The 24,635-nt window shown below is 35.7% G+C and overlaps 1 protein-coding gene across 4 annotated transcripts in view; it reads right to left on the bottom strand.

The window, feature by feature from the left end:
* IMMP2L (inner mitochondrial membrane peptidase subunit 2) overlaps positions 1–24,635 on the bottom strand; it is an 845,846-nt gene that overhangs the window by 749,062 nt on the left and 72,149 nt on the right. Inside the window, exon 5 of one of the 4 annotated variants that reach the window (XM_040644089.1) lies at positions 14,438–14,639. The exons of the other annotated variants lie outside the window; for them this stretch is intronic. Within the exon in view, the coding sequence (XP_040500023.1) occupies positions 14,453–14,639 (187 nt within the window). The 3' untranslated portion in view covers positions 14,438–14,452. Of the gene's footprint in view, positions 1–14,437; positions 14,640–24,635 lie in introns of those variants that run through there. 4 annotated transcript variants of the gene reach the window in all.

The following is a 24,635-nucleotide window of genomic DNA, read 5'->3' as shown; positions in this document are numbered from 1 at the left end:
CAGAACAGGATGAAATGAATTGCTCACTTCATTGCTATTATGGAACAACTCCAGGGCTCCCCTATCTGCCCTTGAATCAGTGAGTGAAAAGGAAAAAAGACTGGGGCAGTGGGGGTAGGGGGCTGTCACCAGGGTGATTTTGAGTAGTGCAGGTATTAGGTGATTGGCTATTTCCTACCAATTAATGGCTCAAGTTAATCCAAAAATGACCATTTTATACAGCAAAACACAATCATGCCTGTTCTTTTAGTTGTGAAAAGGAAACGCTCCCTAAAATAACATGCATTCATCGGTGGTTAATATATAGTAAGCACTCAATCAGTATTTGCGAAGTAAAGTAATGAATCAATGAGTACTTCCCTATGGCTTGGGAAGTTCAGCCCAAATTAAATGCCAGAATTTTACATGTGAAGGATTAGGTCTCAAAAATGTGTATTACCAATGGATAAATAAAATAACCGTTAAATAAATGTATTTGGACGCTCAGCAAGAACTTCATGCACTCATACATCCAACACATCATCGAACCACTGTGAGCCAATTTTACAATAAATTGAAACACTTTTGATTCCAATCAAATAATTCTCAAGTAACAATTTATGTCAATCATACAGCTACCAGGAAATGAGAATAAATACTCGTTTCCAAAATTAATGAGTCAAAAACAGTAAGAGTAAGTAAATTTTAATTTACTCTTAATTTTGAAGCAACATGTATTTTGTTATAATAATTTTGATTCTGCCCTCCAAATACATTTATTTTTCCATTTTTCTGTATTTAAGATTAATCACGTGAAGCAAAATATAAAAGGTATTAAACACAAACACTCTTTTTCAAATATAGGTAAGTTCATTGAAATATTGTTGCTCATAACATTTCAAAAGACATTGCTAAAAAGTGTTGCTAGGATTCTTTTTTAATTTGCACAGTTTTATTACTAAGCATTCACTCTTGAGACAAATGTAATTATTTTAATTAACTGGCCCTTTACAAGGTATGTGATCAATAAGTATTAGCAGATTCCTGATTTTAAAAGGTTTTTAAAAAATTTTTTTCTCCACCCAAAAATAAAATCTGGACTAAATTCGATCTACTGATACGAAGATATAAATGAGAAACTCCAAATTAGTAACACCTAATAACAGCTAGATAGTAAAATGAATGGTGAAGGAAAAGGCCATTAGGAAAGATAATGATCTTTCTAGCATGGTCTAAATGCAATCCTCCCTATGAAGTTCAAGTTCAGTAAAAGGCCTGTTGGGAAACCTTTTAATCTCTAAGATTTGTCAAGAAACAATGTGAAAGATTTTGAAAATTTCTAAAAAATATATATGTGACATTTTTTGTCTTAATATTAATATAAATATATATTTATTGAAAATGCTACATATTATATTAATATTTATTAGTAGGTATCCTGACTAGTATGCCCTCCTAGGTCATCTGCTTCTATAAGGGCTTAAATCTTTTATTGTCTTTCAGCTACTTTACAACTGTGCAAGGTGTAAAACACCTAATAATATAAATTATTCTTTTCCACAGAAATACAAATAAATTCTCTTCAGTAGAGGAAAAAAAATCCTTGGTGAACATAATCCACAGAATCACTGCCCTATGCATATTGACCCATTTTGTATCTGTTGTACTTTCAAGATCCCTAATTGCCTGTATGTATGTGCTCTTTTAATTCCCCTGTGAATAAGTTGTAATTTCATACTGGTTCCCTCAATTAATGAACTAAATAAAATCTTTGACACTTGTCCATTTTATATTTGAATAAGAGTCATGATTTTTTTAAAATAACCTTTAGCAGTGTCTATAACTAAAAGTATGAGTTTTGAAATGACAATCACTTTCCATTAACACACCTTCTTAAAATTTCCACTAGGTCATAAGTCATCCCATGTAAATTACTCAAGCTAAAATAATATAGTATTCTTCAGTGAATCCAAAACACCATCATTATATGATGTTCCTTAATTGTTTATAAACTAGTAAGAAAGGAAAAAAGCTGCCAACTAAACCATGATACAAAGCTTTCCTTTCATTTAAGATTTCTTGTATTTTTTTCTGTTTATCAATTTTTTCCATTGCTCTATTTCCATGCCTCTCTATCTATATAATTTATCTTTCCAAGACCAAATCATAGGATTTGGGAATTATGGTAGTACCTAAAATACACTTATTTCAATTAAAGCATTGACACTAGGACTATATTCATACATATGCAAACAATGACAATGACATCAAAACCACCACCTGGCCAACAGAGAATTTAAGAAGCTATCAATTTAAAGATGCATCCTGGAATGCCTGGGTGGCTCAGTGGGTTAAGCGTCTGCCTTAGGCTCAGATCATGATCCCCGGGTCCTGGATCCCAGGGTCCTGGGATCAAGTCCCGCACCGGGTTCCTTGCTCAGCAGGGAGCCTGCTTCTCCCTCTGCCTGCCGCTCCCCCTGCTTGTGCTCTGTCTCTCTGACAAAGAAATAAATAAAATCTTTTAAAATAAATAAATAAATAAATAAAATAATAAATAAAGATGCATCCTAATTTCAGGTATGTTGAACTATGAACAAAAATGTCTATCTTAGAAACCACAAAACATGGGGTGCCTGGGTGGCTCAGTTGTTAAGCGTCTGCCTTCAGCTCAGGTCATGATCCCAGGGTCCTGGGATCGAGCCCAGCCTTGAAGAAAAGAAAAGAAAAGAAAAGAAAAGAAAAAAATAAAATAAATAAAATCTTGAAAGAAAAGAAAAGAAAAGAAAAGAAAAGAAAAGAAAAGAAAAGAAAAGAAAAGAAAAGAGAAGAAAAGAGAAGAAAAGAAAAGGAAAGAAGGAAACGAAACCACAAAATACCATTGTGACAAATGTATAAACCTGTAACATGACTATAAAAGGTGAATGGGTTACAATCAGAAACCCTATAACTAGATGACCATCATTTGCTCCAATATTGGAACTAGTAAAGTCCATGTAGATTGCTGGAAATGTATACATCTTAAAAGTAAGACCCAAAATCTCAGTGAAGGCAAACAGCCCGTTAGAGGTAAAAATGAAATGTGGGGTCCTCGAACGAACCAAGGTTATTCAGTCTCTTACTGACTGAAAGAGTAGTAATGGGTATTTGTCTCTAGTAGAAGGGCAAGAAAAGATACAGCATGAAAGCGCTGGCTTAAAATAGAACAATGACAAAAAAGAAAAAAAGAAAATCACCACCATCCTTCTTAAGCAAATAATCTTCCTTCTCCTTTTTGATGCACTAGTGACATATCTTTCCCATTTTCAATCTACTATAGATTAACAGCTTGCATAATTGTTATTTTAACAACCCCTCAATTAATATAACATAAGGCTTTTTTCTTAAAGGATTGTAGCTTCAACTAACTGTAATCTCCTTGAGGATAAAGGAGACAAAATTCTTCTTGAAGACTCAGGTACTTTTTCCAAGTTAAAAACCCAAAATTCTAGGGGCGCCTGGGTGGCACAGCGGTTAAGCGTCTGCCTTCAGCTCAGGGCGTGATTCCGGCGTTACGGGATCGAGCCCCACATCAGGCTCCTCCGTTATGAGCCTGCTTCTTCCTCTCCCACTCCCCCTGCTTGTGTTCCCTCTCTTGCTGGCTGTCTCTATCTCTGTCAAATAAATAAATAAAATCTTAAAAAAAAAAAAAAAAATTCTAAGTACTTATCAACGACATCAATCAGATTTCCTGCTAAATTTTATTTCTTAATCTTTGGCCTTCCATAATTTCATAAAACTTGTAAAAGTTTTAATTGTCTATTGCTGGGGTTTGCAACACTGCCTACAATACCATAGTAGTCATAACCATTAGTAAATTTGACCTTGACTCCACAATAACCTGGATTCTCACCATCAACCTGTGAAGTAAGTATGGCAACAATCATTATTCCCCTTCAATACGTGGAGAAACTTAAGTTTAGGACTTTGCCCAAAGTCACACAGTTAATAAGTAGAGTTGTCAGAACAGAATCCCAGGCCCTCTGACTCCAGGTCCAGAATATTTCTTATAATCACAGACTTAATGCCCATGGCTAGGAGCTTTCCTTCCCTCTCTCTTCCCTCAAATAACAAATGATATTTCTCCTGAGATCTGGCTTGCTCGGTTACAGAAACCCCTTCAACAGGGAGTTAGTCATTATTAATGTGGTAATTCTCTACCTGGTTGCACTTGCACTTAGCACAGATATGGTAATACTAGGTACAGTAGAGACTAGGGGAAATATACAATATTGATGGTCAGGTGATCAGATTCCAGTGGGACTTGAACACTTAACTTGCCTACGCCTCAAATTCTTCCTTTGCAAAAGCACAGTGAAATGAAGATGATCTCTAAGGTCTTTTCCTAATTAAAAACCTGATGTTCTAAATCCTTATCAATAACAATCAGATCTCCTGCTAAATTTTCCACTTCTTGATATTTAATCTTGCATAATGTGTTGAAAGAAAAAGAGGAAACTACAGAAACTTAGCAGTTAAATTCTACAGTGGGAGAAGAACAGAGGATACATAAACAGAAATTTTAATAAATTCCAACCATTGCCTGACTAAGGACACTGACTGTACTTATTTCAAACTAGAAGGTTTTGAGGATAAAAGAGATCTATACAGACACAATTGCCACAGAAGCCCTTCTAGGTAGACCGGATGCTGTTACATTTTACTAGCTTATAACATCCTTTTTTTGTACATGGCAAAACTACACTTTTCTCATTACAAATGCCCTAGTTCTTCCCACAAAATTATTGTCAAGTCTCCAAATGTCACTAATTTGTCCCTTAAAGCAAACATATAAAATACTCTGACATATGAAAAATGTTCACCATGTCCTTTAGTTGCTTCAAGATGCAGCATATAAATCATTGAGTTTCTAAATAGAAGCAAAGTACCTAGATATTTTCGCCTAAAAGATTTAAAACAAATTTCCCACCTCCCCCCCCCTTCATTTGCAGCTTTCAGTTCACTTAACCTGCTTCAATCTCCAAGATACAAATTATTTTTTCAATTAGTGAATAAATAAAATTGGTATTTTGGACTACCTGGTTAGCACGAAAAGGGCTGTATGAGCTAATTTTCCTTGTATATCTTTTTAAGAGTAAATTTCTATTAAAATGGAAATTGTTGCTATCAATTGAGCCTGTCACTAAAAGCAGTTTTTAAATGATAAAAAAAACTTTGATCAACTTTTATAGAATGTTATTGTTACTACCATCTAATTTCTATGACAATGCTTTGTTTTAACAAATGCACTACCACTGTACTACCCTAACTTACCAAAAAATTGCCCTAATTTACCAGTAAAATGATTCCTCCAATCCCTTTCTCTTTTGCTTCTCTGACCTATGTTCCTTCAAAAAATTCTCTCTGGTTCAGTCAAAAGAGTGCAAGACTCTTGATCTTGGGGTTGTGAGTCTGAGCCACGTGTTGGGTATAGAAAGTACTTTAAAAAAATAAAATCTTAAAAAAAATTTTTTTTTAATTTTCTCCTGAAAAATTTCCCCAAACAACCGATTTTTTGCTCCTATCTCTCCAATCTTTTCATCTTTTTCTTTGGGATCCTTTTCATCCTTTCTCCCCTTTGATTCTCTGTCTATATTCACCTTCCTCCTACTTCACTCCTTCATAGCTCATTTGCTTCCACAAGTTCAACGAACATTTCTACACTGATGAATCCCCAAGAACATTTCAGCCCTCATCTCCGACCAATCTCCGATCCTGTGTTTCCAACTGCCTTCAGGATAGATCTACTTGAATGACTTAATATCCTATTAGAATTCAAAACTTCTAGTTTCTATACATCCTCCCAATCTCACTATTCATAATCTCATACTCAGGGACATCTAATTCTCCTAAGTAATCCTAACAATTTCAAATCCTCAGCATATTGCCAACCACAAACCCAGGATGAATTAGGTTACCTGCTTTATTTCATTGCAGGACACTAAAATGTCACTGAAAATAGCCACGCACAAAAAAATGTAATAACTATTTTCAATACAAACTGACAAGTTCATAGTATTTTTTTTTTTTTTTAGATTTATTTATTTGAGAGAGGCAGGGAGGGGGAGAGTGAGAGAGAGAGAGAATCCTCAAGCAGACTTCCCACTGAGTGCAGAGCCTGATGCCAGGCTCCACTTCATGACCCTGAGATCATGACCTGAGTCTAAATCAAGAGTGGGGGGCTTAACCAACTGAGCCAGCCAGGCATCCCACCAGGCTCAGAGTATTCTATGATTAAATGTACTGTACTGGACATTTATTTCTAATTTTTCAATATTACAAATAAAGTTACAATGTTCATTATTACAATTCTTTTCATGTGAAAAAATATCTCCTTATTCTAGCAATATAAAAGCACAATTACTGGATGATAAGGTATAAAGATTAAGATTCTTGATTAACACTGACAAGCTGATTTCCAAAATGGTGTTATCACAAAAATGTTAGCTACAGGAGAACAGGGATCTTGTCTGTTTTGTGTGTATTACAAGCACTGGTAATAGAACAATAAGCAGCAAATAGTACATGCTCAATAAATTTTAGTTAAATATATGAATCAATCAGCCAATAAGCCCTATGAAAGTGCTCCACTCCCCTTTAAGAATGGCCATATCAACCTTTAACCAACAAAACATGAGCAAAAAGGACATGAGATACTTCCAAGCAAAAGCTTTAAGAGCCACTTGCCATGTTCTTTTTCCCTGTGACAGCAACAAGACGATAGGTAAATGTTTCTCTTCGTGTAATTATTATTTATCATCATTATTTTCACATAGTAAAATGTAAAGGTTTTTTCCCTGGAAATGCACCCTTTTATTAAACAGAAAGTTGCAGGTAATGCCTTTAAAAAGAACTCCAGGCAGAAAGGCCCTTTGATAGGAGCATTACAGGTGTGGAGTCTCAGTCCTAAGAAAGAATATGGAGCAATAAAAGAAGCCGCTAAAGTCAGAAGGCATCCTTGACTCTGCTTTGAGAGCAAGCCAACTTTGAAAATCAGAGAATACTTTAATTCAGAGAATTCCAATAAAGTTTTGCTAGATTTCAGTGAAATAAAAATGCTTCATAGTGCAGCTCAAAGATAGTTTTACTGCAGCTGTAGAAGCCCCAAAAAAGCATCAAGAAACCAGGCAACATGCTTCATTTTAAAATTCCTATATGTGGGCTGAAATGCACCTGAGCATAAGGGTTAGAGGAAATAAAGAAGAGAAGGTAATCAGAGCCTCAGATATAAAATATAATTCAACTTGATATATTTTAACTGCAATAAATAAACCAAACAAAACAAATGTAACAAGGTCAATGTAATTTGAATTTTCTAAAGAAATTTTAACCTTCATGCCCTAAATCCCATTAGCTAAAGAATAATTCTTCTACAGCTAAACACATAGGTGTTTAAGAGTTTTAGTGTGAATTCCAAAACCTCAAAGAATTTAGAGGAAGTTCAAATGGAAATGAGAAGCAAGTTTAATGCCAATCAACTGGCCTTTCACAAAGGTAGAAGAGTAGGATACTTTCTTATTGTTTTGTTTGTATTTCATAAGTAAAGGTATTTGTGGGAGACTTTTAAATAAATGTTTGCTTTTTTAAATTCCTTTAGGTAGTTAAAGAGAAAAAGTTAACTAGGAAAAGGAGGGAATGAGATCAGTCACCTGCAAATTCTGCAATCCAGAGGAATCCTCAGAATATCCTTCTTTGATGCTATCTGTTCATATACTTAGTTCCCACAATTACCATAAATGATTACAGTCAAGTAGTATGATCATCTAAAACCAAATACAGTGCTGTCATGCTTTCCTCACAATTCAAGTTCATTATATTTTTCCCATAATAAAACTAATTCATGGTCAATATAGAAGATATGGAGTACAATACACAGCCGGCAAAAGGGGGGGGGATCACTTCCAAAACTGTGATCTAAGTAAATCATTACTTCATATTTTGGTATATTCCCCTGTCATATTTTTCCTAGCCAAGTTTTTGCTTGCTCATTTGTTTCTATATACTTTAATTCTCCTTTTTTATTATGAAACATAACAACATAAGCTTTTACTCATGTTACCTCAATCTCTTCACAGTCTTCACTTTAATATAACATTCCATCGGGTAAGCATTTCACAATTTATATTTTGCCTTAGTGCTGGACAGTTACTTTCAATTTCTTTTACCATTATAAATAATTCTGTAAAGAACATACTGGGCACAAAGTTTTTCCAGTATTTCAAATTCCTTTCTTAGAATATATTCCTCAAAATTGAACCACAGCATATCAAAAATGATAATCAAAATTAAAAGGTAATATGAATTCTGGGTTTGTAACAAGCTAATACAGGGTAGGGAAGTAGATGAGAGTTACAGATGAAACAAGATTGTGTGTGTTAAAAATTTTCCAGAATAAGATGTCCGAACAAAAATAAAAAACAGACCACATTCCTAGAATATGTAATTTTTTTTTCATTCTAGCAAAGATGAAAGTTTAAGGCTCTTGATACACATTGCCAGACTGCTTCCCCAAGGGCTGTCATCATTTTTAATCCCAACATAACCTTAAGGTTTATTGTGAAGGCTTCTTTAAATCCTCTTTTCTTTCAAGTCCTTGTTTATACATTGACTTTGGCATGTCTTTCTAACCTCCTACAAATTTTTTCTATTGAGATAGGTTTCTGAGTTTTCACTTGATTCTAGACACTGGCAATTGCTTTTATATGCTCTGTTGTTCACCATGATTCCACTCAGAACAACAACTGGATAACACAATGATTTACCTACAGGGGTGTTTATCATATTGTTGTTTACAAGGCAAAATTGTATCATAGTATTGTTTAGCAAAAGTTAGAAACAATCATTACTGTATCACTTGCAGCAGTTGCACACTATTTCACAATGTAGGCTACAAAAATGTTAGTGTGACATAATTCTGCCTTGCATATATTATATACATACCCGTAAGTACACACACATGGGGAAAAAAAACCCTAGAAGTGCATATACTAATAAAAAAAGTATCTTCTTGGGGAGTTGATATTACTAGTGATTTTTATAAACATCTTTATTTATATGTTTTAACTTCAACAATAAACATTCTAAATGTATAATTTTTTTTAATTAACTAAAGTAACTCTCAACATAGAAACCAATCATTAACCAAGTCAATCTAGCCTCCATTATTTAATGTGGACCCTACCTCCCCTATCAAATGTATGCTAGGAATATACACACACAGAGCCAAAGGGTTTAACTTTTACTAGCCAAGCTACCTATCATTCAAAAGGTCAGTAAGACCTATCACTCCTGCTATACCTGGCTCTCTGACCCCTATTTGACAGTACATCTTAAATCCTCAGGAGTTTTATGTCCTTATAATTCATTTTTGATGCCTTCACTGTCAGACAAGATTTTGATATTCATCAATCCCCCCAGCCAAGCTACTCCTGGGTAGATGTAAGACACCACTCTCAACCCACTACCCCCATCTTTATTTAGGCTTTTAAAAAATTGTTACCAAATCCCTCCTTCAGCCAGAGAAATGGCACTTTATATTGATTTTCATCCCAAAATGTGTATGCTTGATTTTGTTTTGTTTTGTTTTGTTTGGAGGGGGAGTTTTTTTAATTTACATTCAATTAGCCAACATATGAACATCATTAGTTTCAGATGTAATGTTTAATAATTCATCAATTGCATACAACACCCACTCATCACATCATGTGCCCTCCTTAATGCCCATCACCCAGTTACCCAGTGACCCCATGGTGGGGGGGGGATGTTTTTTGTTTTAGGTAGGCTCCACACCCAGCGTGGAGCCTAATGCAGGGCTTAAACTCATGACCCTGAGATCAAGAACTGAGCTAAGATCAAGAGTCAGATGCTTAACTGACTAAGCCACCCAGGTGCCCCTATGCTTGATTTTGTTTAATTGTGGGGGAAAGAGATGATGCTTGACCCCAGACATCACTCAAAAAGGACATGAAAAAGCACCAAATTTAGTAGCTTTTTTAGGAATGGGTAAGGAGCTGTGGACAGAATCTGTGAAAAGAAACTCTTCTGGATATTTGGAAACTGTAAGCCTTTTTTTTAACTTAAAAATAAACACAAGCCTTAATACAAAAAAAAAAAAAAAAGCCCTTACTTTGCTTAAAAGAACATACCTCATCTACAACAACTATAATGAACAAAAAGTGAATATTGTTACCATATAAAACACTTGAGATACATTTAAATGTACTGTATGTGTCTAATAGAGAGAGGTAGCTGTAGAATTCATTGTTATAAAACCAAACTGACTGCCAGGCTAAATGACTAATTGGCAGAAGAGCTGAATGACCAAGAGCACAGCTCTGAGGGGAAAAGGCCTAGTCTGAATCCTCACTCCAGCATTTACTGGGTGACCTTGGGCAAGTTAACTCATGTCTACATGCATAGTTTCCTCACTGTACAGTAACACTTCTTACCTCACATGGTTATTGGGACAATTAAATAGGTAATTTATAGAAATCATTTAGAACAATTCCCACCACAGAGTAGGTCCTCAGAAACTTGTAGTCCTAAAATTTCCAACTATATATATTGTCCAGAACTATATAGAGTTCTACAAAGATGTTGTAACAAGAGTATTTTGTTGCAGCTACAGTTTTTGGCTCGTTTCCTACTACTTACATGAGTCACACTGCTTACACTCGCTTAAACACACACGAACAGGTGATTTTAGAGAATAAATTTTCAATGATGACTGATGTTTACCTTGGAGACAATATGCCGGATCCCAAGTTCATGACTGGACTTGCTTGGCATTACAAAGATGAGAAGGTTAATTACCATTTTAAACATGATGATTGGCCATTGCCTTGTTTTCCTTTTGAGAAAAGGGCAAAACATTCTTACTAAATGCAAAAATATTCCTGTTGACAATTTATTCATTGCTGCTTATGACCTCTAGTTTTCTTTCAAATCAAGCAATTAGATTTTAAACAAACACTCATGAAATAGAACCAAAAACCACTTCCTCAACATATTTAGTACTTCTTAAAGGTCTCCCACAAGTAACACCCTCCAATTAATATTTATTCTCTTCCTCACAGCATCAATGACTAGGCCACCTAAGGGAAGCCGGTTGCCAGCTAAGGCATAAGAGGATGGTAATAATGGGATTTAGTTGGGTGAAAAAATATGTTGCATTATAAAAAATGAATATCTCATCCAACTGAAATATGCTAGGAGAATAAAGAAGCCAGGAGACAACCAATTGTAAAAATATTAAGAAATAGGTAACAATTAAAGTCATTCTTTCTCAGCCCAACTAGATCTACTAACTGCCAGCGTTACTTTCTACTTACATTAGTATTACCTCAGGGAATCTATTGTTTTCCTATAAAAGCCAGCCAAGCTGCACGGCTTAACCAAGGTATTTCTCTATATTAGTTTTCAAGTATAGAAAGCTTACCTGTAAATAAAGCATACATCATTCATTGTTATCAGGATGTCATTAACTCTTGCTGCTCAGGAACTAAAATTATCTATACAGAGATTCTTTTATGGAGAAACAAAAGAAATCTACTTGTTAACCTAGCTCACATAAATATCACATAAGTAAACCATGTATTCGACCATTTGTTATGGGTGTAGGAGTGCTATCAGGCCATGCTATCCACACTTCATGACTAGTATCTTCCACAAACCAACAAGAAGCCTAAAGTTTCATCACTAAAACAAATAAGTCTTAAAGGATTTCAGAGGAGAGAGAAATACGGAAGAGAATGTCCAGAGTTAGGGAAAGAAGAGTGATTTGGGACTTACACGCCACATAAGAAGAGAACAAATGGAATCGGCACAAGTTTTAAACAGACTAATTATCTCAATTGTGTTGAAAAGAACTCTGGAAGCAATATGGAAAATGTATTAGAGAAAACACAGTCAAAGAGAGACCATGTGGGATCTTAGTGAGGGGACCTGAACTGAAGCATTGCAAAAAAGAGAAGAGAGAAATACTCAATACATATTTCACAGGTAGACCCAAAAAGACTCTGTATCTAACTCTATGTAGATGGTAGGAAAATGGAAATAAAGATGATGGTAAAGTCTCTAACTATGGCTTGTGACTAAATACAGTAATGTCAAAAAGCAAAATTATACACGGAGGGAGAGAACACGTTTGGTATGGGAGAGAAGGCTGTGTTGTGTTGGGAAAATGCAGAGAATATCATCATATAGATAGATCCAGTAGACAGCTAAAAATTAAAGCATGATGCTTAGGAAAGAAGTCAGGTAGACAAGAAGTCAAGGACAGTGGTCAAAGTGCAAGGAAAAGAAAACTGAGAAAGTAACCAGCAAAACACAGAGCTCAAAGGAGAACCTAGAAAAAATTAGTGTAGTATATGACAAGGGACAAGAAAGTTTCGAGGAGGAAGTATTTACAGTGTCTGATTCTGCTAAGATATCAAGAAGCATTCGTACTGTGACCTTTGTATTTAAACATTGAGAAGGTATGGGAATTGTTCCCAAGGAGTTTCTATAGAGTATTTAAGATTTAGATCTCATTTCAATGGACTGAAGGAATAAGTGAATTAAAGAATTGAAGAGAATTCACAGGCTACTCTTTCTAGATGTTTGAAAATAAAGAAAATGTGCCAAGTTGACTCAAAATCATGACCAATTCCAGGGAGTACAAGTCTCTGTTACTATTAGGCAGAAGAGTGAAGAAAACAGAAGGAATTACAGGTAATTCAGAAGTCCCAAAATTCGATATAGGGATCCAGTGACCTCAGCTACTTTGTCTAAGACATTAGCCATAAGCCTCAGTTAGGCTACTGAGCACTTGAAATATGCCTCCTCCCATTTGAAATATGCTCTGTGAAACTCACACCAGATTCTCAAGACAGTGTTTCAAAATTTAGTATTTCATAATATTTTAATATTAATTACACATGAAAATAATATTTTGGATAAATTGAGTTAAATAAAATTTACAACCAAAATTAACTTCTCCGGTTTCTTTTTACTTTGTTAACGAGCCAACTAGACACTCTAAAAGTACGTATATAGCTCACATTATATTTCTATTGGACGGCCCTGATCTAGAGAATGAATACGAGATCAGAAAAGCAGGATCAGAAAGGCTCTGTAAGAATTGGTCTTTATGCGTCTATCACATTAAGGTGAAGTTTCTAAAGAGGTCACCCACGAAAACTTCATGATTGTGTAGTTTAAGAAGCTAAGGTCCTAACTGATTAGATGGCTTACTAAGGTCACCTGTCTCATTAGAAGGAAAACCCAGAGAAACATCCAGAGGTTTACCTCTATTATTTCACTTCTTGAGATGTCAATGAAAAGTTAACAATTTGAATTTAAAAAATTATAGTAGCTTAACTGTTATATACATTTCATTCTATGCCACATCCAATAAAATGCCTACTTACGTAAAAAACATAATCTCCAAACATATTAAAATCAAGATTTAAATAAACATTAAGTTTCCTGTGTGCACCAGCCAACCTATGATATAACAATTTAGGGTATGTCAACCCAGGATCTGTTTTGCTTTTGTTTTACTTTGGACATATATACACTCTGAATTTATTTCAACCTAATTCCACACTAATTTTAAAGACAATTCCACCCATTCAAGTATATGTTTCTTAAAAAACAGTTGTAAGAAAACATATTTGAACAATTTCAAAGAGTTTACTTCTCAACTATTGTGTCATTACCTGCCATTTACAGGTGGTAACTCACTAAGACACCATCGTGCTCCTAAGCACCATACTCACGGCAAGTTAAAAATTAGAAAGTTCAAAGTATTGCTGTAGTATATGATCATATACCATATTTCAAATTCCGGCAGCATTTCAAGTCCTAGTTTGACCACTGAAACCTTCAAAGCTCATTCAACAACTGTGTTAAAGGTCAGCCTCAGTTTCAGGATCACCAACCAAATTATAACCAACCGAAATCTCTGGCTGTAATTTCTTGAAACTCCAAGCTACTATGAATCTACTTATACTTCCTATGGAAGAAAGGCCATATTAAGAAGCGGGTGGGGAAGGAATGACATTTATGACATTTTCTTTTCATGCTTATTTTCCATGTGAAAATTGAAAAACAAACATCACTTTAAACTACACACAATACTTAATTTTGTGAGATACTTAATAACTATGTAACTTAGTAACTGCCAAAAATCATGATAGTTATTTTCCTCATACAGTTATTGCTCCAAAATACAGGGCTAAAAATTGAAAAATAGACTATCTGATTAGATAGCATGTTTATTTCATTCCGTATATCCACTCTGTATTTACTTTAACAAATAAAACTACTATTGGTATTCCAAAACGACATTACGGAGAGTGACAGAAATGAAGAATTCCAGCTCCCACTTCTTGAATATCTGCTGCTCTCTCAATGTCTCACACAGATAAAGGGCTGATGCGAACCTACGATGGAGTTAGGCTTGCATGGGGTGACTGAGCATTTCAAAGCAAGTCTTCAATTTTGATCTACATGTTTCCAATTCTTTGCCTTGTTGGTTGTGGCCCCTCTTCAAATAACTGGAGTTTGTGTACTCATCCATTTCAAAGGTAGTCCAGTCTGGACTCCTATAGGGGAGCCTGCCCACTGGCGGCCGTTCTCTCCTAAAAGTACAGATCCAGGTGTCATTTAAAGCCAAGCTGCAGTCCATCCTTGAAAGAGTTTTCTAGTTTTCCCTCCTAGCTTACTGCATAGTAGGTACTAAGTGTCCCACCGTCATCCTTTCTTAGCAAAGCATAATCCAGCACGGTAGTACAGAGGATCACTGCCCTTCAATGCTGGAAGGCAACATCAGAGTGCTGGGTGTTTATGTCAACCTACTTTATATTAAGAGTAACTGACTGAACAGAGATGATGGGGAGGTTGCATAAGGATGGGCAGTAGACTCGATAACAGTATTCTACACTTAACATCTGAGAGGCCTTCAATTTGATATTAAGCCTATAACTTGGTAGAAAGGATTTTTTATTTCCTTAACTCTCAGGGCATTGCTGAGAGATCAGGTCACTGAATTCAAGGACAGTCTTCTGTTTTTCACTGCTAGTTAAAACCTGACCATGTTCAGGACTTCACTAGTACAAGCTAATATGGGATCTAGACATTGTCATGCTCACATGAGGTTAAGCTTTGACACCTAGTTCTAGATCAACAAACCTATTCACCACTTCCTCCACACAACTGTTCACACTTGCCTCAAATTTTTCACACATGCCATCTCTAAATCACTCTTGCTGCTTCTCTGGTCAAGTACGTACCACCCCCTCTGCAAAATCTCGTTTCAAATTTGTATCTATTTTTCTTCCAACTCCTCTTCCTTCAGGAATTCATTAGTCTCAGTATCCTACCAATGGTTGTTTGTATGGCTCTATAAACTCATCACACGCCACATGTCTTTGCCTCATTTCTGTGTTGATCAGTGACACACAAGGGTAGAAACTATGCCTCCATTTCTGCTGTGCCATCTAATAACACTTATCACCAATGGTATGCTGTTAAACCACATTACTGAATTTAAAACAAAACAAAACAGGGGCGCCTGGGTGGCGCAGTCGTTAAAGCGTCTGCCTTCAGCTCAGGGCGTGATCCTGGCGTTCTGGGATCGAGTCCCACATCGGGCTCCTCCGTTGGGAGCCTGCTTCTTCCTCTCCCACTCCCCCTGCTGTGTTCCCTCTCTCGCTGGCTGTCTCTCTGTCACATAAATAAATAAAATCTTTAAAAAAAAATAAAATAAAATAAAACAAAACAATCAAACAAAAAACCTTTTTAAAAGCCCTGGTGTGTCGTGTTCACCATTTTCACGATATAAATACTCACACCATAGCTGATTTCAGGCTACCAATGTGAAATCACTGAACGCAGTGTTGTGAAGAAATACACACACTCACTTGGGAGCCAGTTCGAGACAATGTGTGATGCTGGGCACAACTGCTGATTTAATGGATATGCAGTTTCCCTCCTAACGTGCCCACCTGCCACAATTTTGACGAGCTTCAAATATCTATTTTCAATTCTATCTTATTCAAGACACATTCATTCAGTAGAATGAGTAAGTCCCACGAAAGGAGGTGCTTTGCCGTTCTGTTTTCCTTACTGTTGTATCACAATGGCTAGTTCTATGCCCAGAGCAATCCCTTAGAAAATATTTGCCAAATTAATAAGTTGTCAATATTTTTAAATATAATAAAATACTATATAAGTATCCAGTAAAAGCTGTAATATGCCTCATATCGTAATGTGGAAAATAAAATAATCAGAAAAAAACAACTGTCAAGTTAAAGGGTATGTTAGAAATTATTGAGTGCAATTCCTTCATTTTATTTAAAAAAAAAAATCCACAGAAGTTAATTGACACACAGTCCCCTAGTGCCAGAGTGAGCCTAGAACCCAGGCCTCTTAGTATCTGGTCCAAATCTTTTCTGAGTAAATAATCATGACTGTCCTTTGGGTTATTGTCTACTTGAGCTAATAACCTGTTGAGCTAATAACCTGCCATTATTTTGAAAAGCAGACTTTCTCATTGGTTTTCCACATTAATATACAATGGAGAACTATATTTAATATAATATCTAATAAAAAATCAAGGTAATTATAAGACTATAAGACTATCAGTGACCAGGGAAAAAAAGACTGTAATTATAAAGGATATTTCTGTATATATCAGATGACCTTTTTCTCAACACAGCATCATAGAAGCAGAGATTAGCCCAAATTCTATATTCATACCACCTTTAAATTTGGAATCACCTATGAACCTTACTTATCTTGATTACTATTCTATCTGATCATTAGTACAAAGGTCATGTAAAATTAGACCTTATATTGATTCCAGAAATGATTACCCAGATTTCCCACAATTCAGAGGCCTAAAATAAAAACTGTAAAAATGGACAAGAATTTATCAGCATATTTATAAAAATTTTAATTAATTTACATATAGATATAAATTATTGGGTTAATTTGAGAGGAAAAAATCTTCCTTTAGACAATATTTGGGATTTCTACCCATTTATGTTTTTAATAAGACCTGAACTGAGAAACCCTAACAAAAATCCTAATTTCCTATACTCCATTTCTCTGAATGGTTCAATTAGGCTAGCAGCCTCTAAACATGTTTCTATTGTCAAACACATAAGTAGAATCCAAATTTAAAGAACTGATCAATAACAACAAAAAAAATACATTATAGCTAAAATTATAGTATTTTAATGGATTACGGATGATATCCTTCTCATGAGAAATTACTTTTCTCCATTTCATTATTTGTTACCATTTAAAAATCTACATACAATAAATATGTTTAAAAAATCACTCTGAAGAACTAAAAACATCACTCCCCTCCATTTCTAGAGTAAAAGTGAGTATTGAAAGATAATTGCGGGAGGTTAAGTTCATTAGCCAATATTCCCCTAACACCTAAGGCAGTTTTCTGATTTTTTTTTTTTCAGTATGATCTTATTACTGCCTAATTATCCATATTGCTTTTCTTCCTTTTTGTTCAAGTGAAATTCACTGGAGCAGTTTAATCTTTCATTTAGAATCATTAAATATACCCCCCTCCTTCACTGATAATTGGCCTCTTTCTTTATTAACTGATCTCCCCTCTTGATTTATTATACATCTTTTTTGCCAAATTTGGATCCATTCTGTTAATACATTTTTTACCTTCCTTCAACTCAATTAACACACTGTCACGGTTACCAAAACTTTCCTATTATTTCTTCAAGTTTTTATTGCACTGTAAAGATCCTCTAGTAGAATAATGAATTTTTAATAAACTGGCAATATTTTAATGATTCTTCTTTAATTCTATAATGAAATTTATGTGAGACATACTACTCACACTGAAATATTTCCTACAGTTTTGTCATAACACTCTACAGTAACTTTTCAGCAATCCAAATACACAAATCTTTGCAATGTAACTTATGACCTCTAAAAGCACAAAAAGCCATATTATAATTATCATATCCATAGCCAAATCCAACTGAGCCAGCTTCTCTGTCAGCAATTTCAACATCCATACAATTTTTAATAAAGTGAAACTTATATTTGTGGTGCCTTCAGTAAATATTAACATGACCTCGGAATGTGAGTAAACCTGTCACTAGATTATGCAAGCAGTAATCTTTCATAATATGGGGCATTGAGGCTTCTTATTACTGGAAATAAACAGCAAAAAACAACAACAGCAAAAAAAAGGATTCCTGTTCCCTTCCTGGACAGAAATGTTTTCCTGAGCTCCAAAGCACAGATAAAGTTTGGTGGCTGTTGCTTTAAGCCCTTTCCCTTTCTTATCAGCCACAGCCACATTTCCCAGCAACTGCCACCTCCACTCACCAAAAACAGTGCCTTTCTTTATAAAAGGTAAAGAAAAATGGGAGGGTAACTACTGACCTTGGATCGAATAAGATTATGTTTAAGTTTTGAGATTCCTTCCACATTTCCAGGACCTGAACTACAAAACAGAATATGGACTCAAGCATTTCTTGTAAGAGCAAGTGAACAGAATGTTTACTGGTAGGAAGTGCATCGTTAAGTTGACAAAACAGAGATAACCAGGACAAGATTAACTATTAGAGTCTTAATAACTCAACTCCCGGAGTAAATTATAAGCAGTAAAGAAATGTAAGATTTCTACAGCTTTTTTACTTTAAATAATTTTAAGCAAGTGAGAAAGGATTTTGCTCTCATCCTCCTGTAACACCTGCCTGCCAACTTCTAATTTCTCCATTTTCAATCATTTCCACTGAAGACATAATCTTGATAAGCACAGATTCATTTGATGCCATTGACCAAAAGAGCCTTGGTGTTCAAAGTCTCCTTATTCATTCTAAAACTTCTGTTTAAGGTGCCAACATGGCTTCCTTTCTTTCAAAAATTTCAAATTGGTTTTGACTCTAGCTTCAAAAGTATGCAAAACTCTGCATTTTTCTGATATTCTGAGTGATTGATTCTTATGTCCAGCTCCTTAAAACTACTGTCAAGCAATCTTAAAATGGAAGAGGCCTTAGAGATCGACTAGTCTATACTTCATATTTTGCAGATGCTAAAACTGACACAAAGCATAAATTAAGATAACCAGTCTGAGGTCACACAGCCAGTTAACAAGTAATGCAGCTGAAAGGAGAAGCAAGATGTCCTAGAGCTTTGTCCTGTATGTTGTACAGGAAACTGGCAGGTAGAGGCCAACAGAGTTGTTTTATGTAAAAGAAAATAATTTTTAATTAGTCGAGTACCTAAATACAATCACTATCTCCAAATGCTTATAGGAATCTTTTGTAAAAGTTTGTTTTCCTTTTCTGTACATTTTATGGATAGTATTAGAACTGTTCATAATTTTTAATTGCTTAACACAATTTCTACTGCCACTATAACAAATTAAAGCAAACTTAGGGGTATGAAACAGCACCCACTTATTAACTCACCATTCCCTAGGACAGAAGTCTGGCGGGTTTGGCTGGGTACTCTGCTTAGCGTCTTAGGAGGCCAAACTCAAGGTGTCAGCTGCTCTGGGCCCTTATCTGGATAACTGGAGAGAATCTACTCCCAGGCTTACAAGGTTGATTCCATATAGTTACAGGACTGAGGTTCTGATTCCTTTGCTGGCCTTTGGCCAGAGGTCATGCTCAGCTTCTAGCGGCAGCACACTTCCCTCTGCTCAGGGCCCCTGAATCTTCAAAGTCAGCAATAATACTCAAATCCTTCCTGCATGTTTTCTTTTACATCTCCCTCATTTCATCCTCTGCATTTAAAGACTCATGTGATTAAGGTCAACTGAAGGTCAACCTTAATTACATCTGCAAAGTCCTTTTGGCAATGCAAGGTCATGTATTCACGGGCCTACTCTACTGGGCACCTATTTTATTAATAAAATCACTTAAGGAAATGTGACTGGTTTTGGTTTTTCTAAGATTTATTTTGAGAGAGCGCGTGCATGCACACAGAAGGGGCAGAGGGAGAAGAAGAGGGAAAGAATCTCAAGCAGACTCCCTGCAGAGAGCAGAGCCCAGCATGGGGCTCAATCTCAAAACCCTGAGACCATGACCTGAGCTGAAATCAAGAGTCAGACATTTAATTGACTGGCCACCCAACACCCCAAGGAAATGAGCCTGTTTGTTGTTGTTGTTGTTTTTAACAGATACATATTGTTCACACTTAACTCTAACAAAAATATTAGTTTCACCCCTAATATTTGTATATCTGTTTCCAGTAACGGCTCAGATCAGCCCTGTTGATGTCCAATGCCGACTCCTGTACCAATCACAAGGCCAGCTTCATAAGGACGTGACCGGCGCAGTCACACGTGGGTCTGAGGCTCAGACCACAATCTTGAGGCTTAATGCTCTGCAGCTGCCGTCTTAAAATTCCTACCACTTTGAATGTGTTTTATAAGTCAAGTCCAATAGGACAAAGAGCATATGCTAGGGGGTTGTTGTCTGAAAAAGAGTATATTTCTCTTTCGTTTTTGAAGAATAGTTCCAATAGTACAAAGAATAGTTCCTGGTACAAAATTCCAGGCTGGAATATTTTTTTTCTTTAGCACTTTACAGATATCACTCAGTTATCTCCTGTCTCCCACCAGCTATCTTTTTGCTTCTTTGAAGAAAATATGTCCTTTTTTTTCCTCAAGATTTTTCTCTTTTTCTTTGGCTTTCAGTGGCTTGACTACCATGTGCTCTAAATGTGTTTTTTCATTGTATTTATCCTGATCGGGTTTGTAGTGCTTCTTGATTCTGTATGTTGATGTCTTTCATAAGTTATGGAAAATGCGGAGCACCTGGGTGGCTCAGTCAGGTAAGCATCTGTCTGCCTTCAGCTCAGATCATGATCCCAGCGTCCTGGGATAGAGTAACTGCATCAGGCTCCTTGCTCAGAGGGGATCCTCCTTCTCCCTCTCCCTCTTCCCCTCCCAGCTCTCTCTCTCTCTCTCTCTGACAAATAAATAAACAAAATCTTTAAAAAAAAAAGTTATTGAAAATGCTTGGCCTTTATTCAGATATTGCTTCCTCTGGCCCACTCTCTCTCTCCTCCTCCTCTTCTGCTACTCCAATTAGATAGACATCGGCCTTTTTCACTATGTGCTATACATACATCTTGCACTATTCATTGTATGTCATGATCTTTTATCCCTCCGTACTCCAGTCTAGAGATTTTCTAACTGACCTTTCACCCTGTTAAAGGATCCTCTCCATGGCTGTATCTAATTTGCTGTCAACTTCATCAATTGAGCTCCTGTCTTCAGTTATACTAGTTTTAATTTCTAGAATTCCTTTTGATTTTTTTAATAGATTCTGATTCTCTGATGAAATTATCCAACTTTTCATCAATTTTTTAATATACTGATTATAATTATTTTATAGCCCATATATGATCATTCCGACAGCTAGACCATTATGAGACTGTTTCTATTATTTGTTGTTTTATTTTGTTTTTGTCTTGGTCTTGGGTTCTGACACGCGTGGTGATTTTTTATTAAATGCCAAGTGTTGGGTACAAAAACTTATAGAGACTCTGCAGGATGTCTCTTGCTTCTGGCAAAGACAGTTTAAGTAAAGGCAGATCACATTAAAATCAGTTTATTACACATTAAAATGAGTTTATCAGAGGCTGCATCTCAATTTCTGCCAGTTATGGTCTATTTCTAGTTCTCCCTAACTCCTAGGATACCCTTTAAGGGTCCCAATTAAAAGTATGGAGTATTTTGCCAGGGTCCTGCCTTGTCCTCCTTGAATTCTAGTTTGACTCACTAGCAGTATAAAATTGTCGAAGATTCTACTCAGCATCTCACTATCTTAGCTGCCACTCTTGGGCTTCTCAGTCTCACAGCCTGTGGTGCTTACAAAGTGACAAATAACCCAAGATAAAAAGTGGCACCGAATACAGGGTGTACCTCAATGTGGTTCCCTTCACTCCAGGATCTTTGCCCTTTGACAAAGCTACATTGCATGTAGATTTTTTCTTTAATGCAGTTTTATCATGTTTCTCAGTATGGGTCTTAGTTTGAAATAAACTAGTCTATACAGATGAAAGTGGAAATCAGATATTGATTGATCTTAGTAGCCTATCTTTATATATTTATCTATATCTTAATGGTTCCAGAAGAATTTAAAACAGGTTGGCCTACCTACATAAGTTTATTTTTCTGAGTTATATTTACTGTTTGAAACTTATATTGTGGGATGCCTGGGTGGCTCAGCCGTTAAGCGTCTGCCTTCCACTCAGGTCATGATCCCAGGGTCCTGGGATCGAGCCCTGCGTCAGGCTCCCTGCTCGGCGGGAAGCCTGCTTCTCCCTCTCACACTCCCCTTGCTTGTGTTCCCTCTCTCGCTGTCTCTGTCAAACAAATAAATAAAATCTTTAAAAAAAAAATATTGTCTGCTTCTCCAAAATACTTATTCTCTGTTACAATTATTATTTAAGCTTATATTCAAAATGCTTCTCCTTAAGAGTTCAATCTGACTCAATACATATATAATATGTATTTGGGAGCTCCTTTATAAATGCGGTCCTGAACTTTCTTTTTTTCTTTTCTTTTTTTTTAATAAAAGGCACAGTGTTCTCAGAAACTGGATTTTTTCACAGTAAAAATAAAATTTACAACATAAGTAACTTTTTACAATAAAACAGTTACAAATATAAGTACCTACTATTTCATAGAATGATGCCTGTATAACTTTGTTCTTTGACAATTTCCAGTTATTGCTCAAAGGATATAAGATTTAGGAAATGGGTTGAGCAGAAGCTATGAATATCTCCTATAGTTATATTACCATAAAATCTCGATAATTCAAAATTGAAATTTATGATCACTGAAACATTTCCTAGCTCAGAACTAAGAAAATCTTTTGTTGCATAATTAAATGTACAACAATTGTGGAGGTAGTTTATCCTACTCAGGAAAGCAAATTGTTAGTAAGGACTACCTTAAAGGCACCAACTTTTTGTATGCCTATGAAGAGCGGTTACAGAATCAGTCTAATGTATATCAAATAATAGCAATAAATACTTACACTGTCTCATTTTTTAATCATTTGTAAATATACTTAGTAATGACTGCAAACTACAATCGGTAATTGAAAGTGCTGAAAACTAAATCTCTCATCAAAATAAACTGCAAACTAGATTTCATTGTCCACCATTTTTACAGTCAATTAATTTTAAAAGAAGGGGGAGGAGGGGGAAGAGAAGGGGAAAAAAAAAAAGGAGAAAATAAGATAAGAAATTTTGCTTATAGAACCTTTCTTTGAAAGTCATGGTCTTTGTAACCTTGTGTTCCTGAAATATTACCTACAAACTCAGAAAAATATTTGGCTATAAAGAAACAAAAAAAATTAGGAATGAGTACAGATTCAACAGATAAGCATCCACGATTATATTCTTCCAGCTCAACGGATAACTGGCTTTTAATACAATTTCAGGTCATCACTCAGTATTATCATTGCTCTGAGCACTTGTTCAAAACCTGAATTTGGTTTTTTAGCAGATTAATTTACCTTGGTGGATTAAGGATCTTTAAAAATTCACAAGCACTCAAGACACAAAGGTACTACCACCTTTCTTTTTTTTTTTTTTTTTTTCCCAAAGGCTCAATTTTATTTCATCTATTTCCCTGGCTGAAATCTTCCTAACTCTCTGCTCACATTCACTGCTAGAGATGTAGCCATCATAGTGGCCATCTGTCAGAAATGGCAATTACTTTAGCATGTCACAAACCAGCTGCAGAAATTGTATGCACACTATATGTTCATAATAATGTCTTATTACTATTAATGAAGAGACTACATTTCATGAACCACTGTATCAGAAATTCATGACAGCAATGGGGATAATAATGATAGATGCCAAGATATCAGGGCCTGCTTTAACTCTTCGCTGAGAATGAGTAAGAGTCCTCAACCAAACCACTACCACAATATATAGAGGCATTATAGTTTGAAAGTAAGAACACAGGATTTGATGAGAGGCACTTCAAAACCTTGCTTTTCCATTTACTAGCTGTATGTCCTTAAGCAAGTTACTTAACCTCTCTCTACCTCACTGTTCTCATCTATAAAATAGGAATAACAGTACCCACTTGTGGGGGGTGGTTAAAACAAGGATTAAATAAAAATGAATATAGAACTCTTAGCCCAATGACTGGAAAACTATAAGCAATAAACAGTCAATACATATTAAAAACTGTTGTGGGGGTGCCTGGCTGGCTCAGTTGGTTGAGAATGTGCCTCTTGATCTCAGGGTCATAAGTTCAAGCCCCATATTAGACGTGGAATCTACTTAAAAAACAAACAAACAAATAAACAAAAAATTGTTGCGGATACCTTTTCTTCTCTCTCTCATAGACTGCATGACTTTTTTCTTTGTCTTCGGAGCTGATCACCCCCATACTCTTACCAATGCAAAGTGTTTAGCTATCTTGGGGAGTCTGCCTTTGCTTCATAGCAAGTACCTTAGTATTTCTCCACCCCAGACTTTAGGATCTCACATTAGCTCACCTTAGACACACTCCAGGAAAGCAGCAGTGGTTGATGGGAAAAGGTTTAGACACAGGGATGTCTGTCCAATACAAACAGAGTGCGTGCCACGTGTTTAATTTTGAATTT

The sequence above is a fragment of the Ursus maritimus genome, unplaced genomic scaffold (assembly GCF_017311325.1).
Source record: "Ursus maritimus isolate PB19 unplaced genomic scaffold, ASM1731132v1 scaffold_3, whole genome shotgun sequence".
In the NCBI taxonomy this organism is placed as follows: domain Eukaryota; kingdom Metazoa; phylum Chordata; class Mammalia; order Carnivora; family Ursidae; genus Ursus; species Ursus maritimus.
Note: the sequence above shows the minus strand (reverse complement) of the source record. Positions and strands in the feature narration are given on the sequence as shown.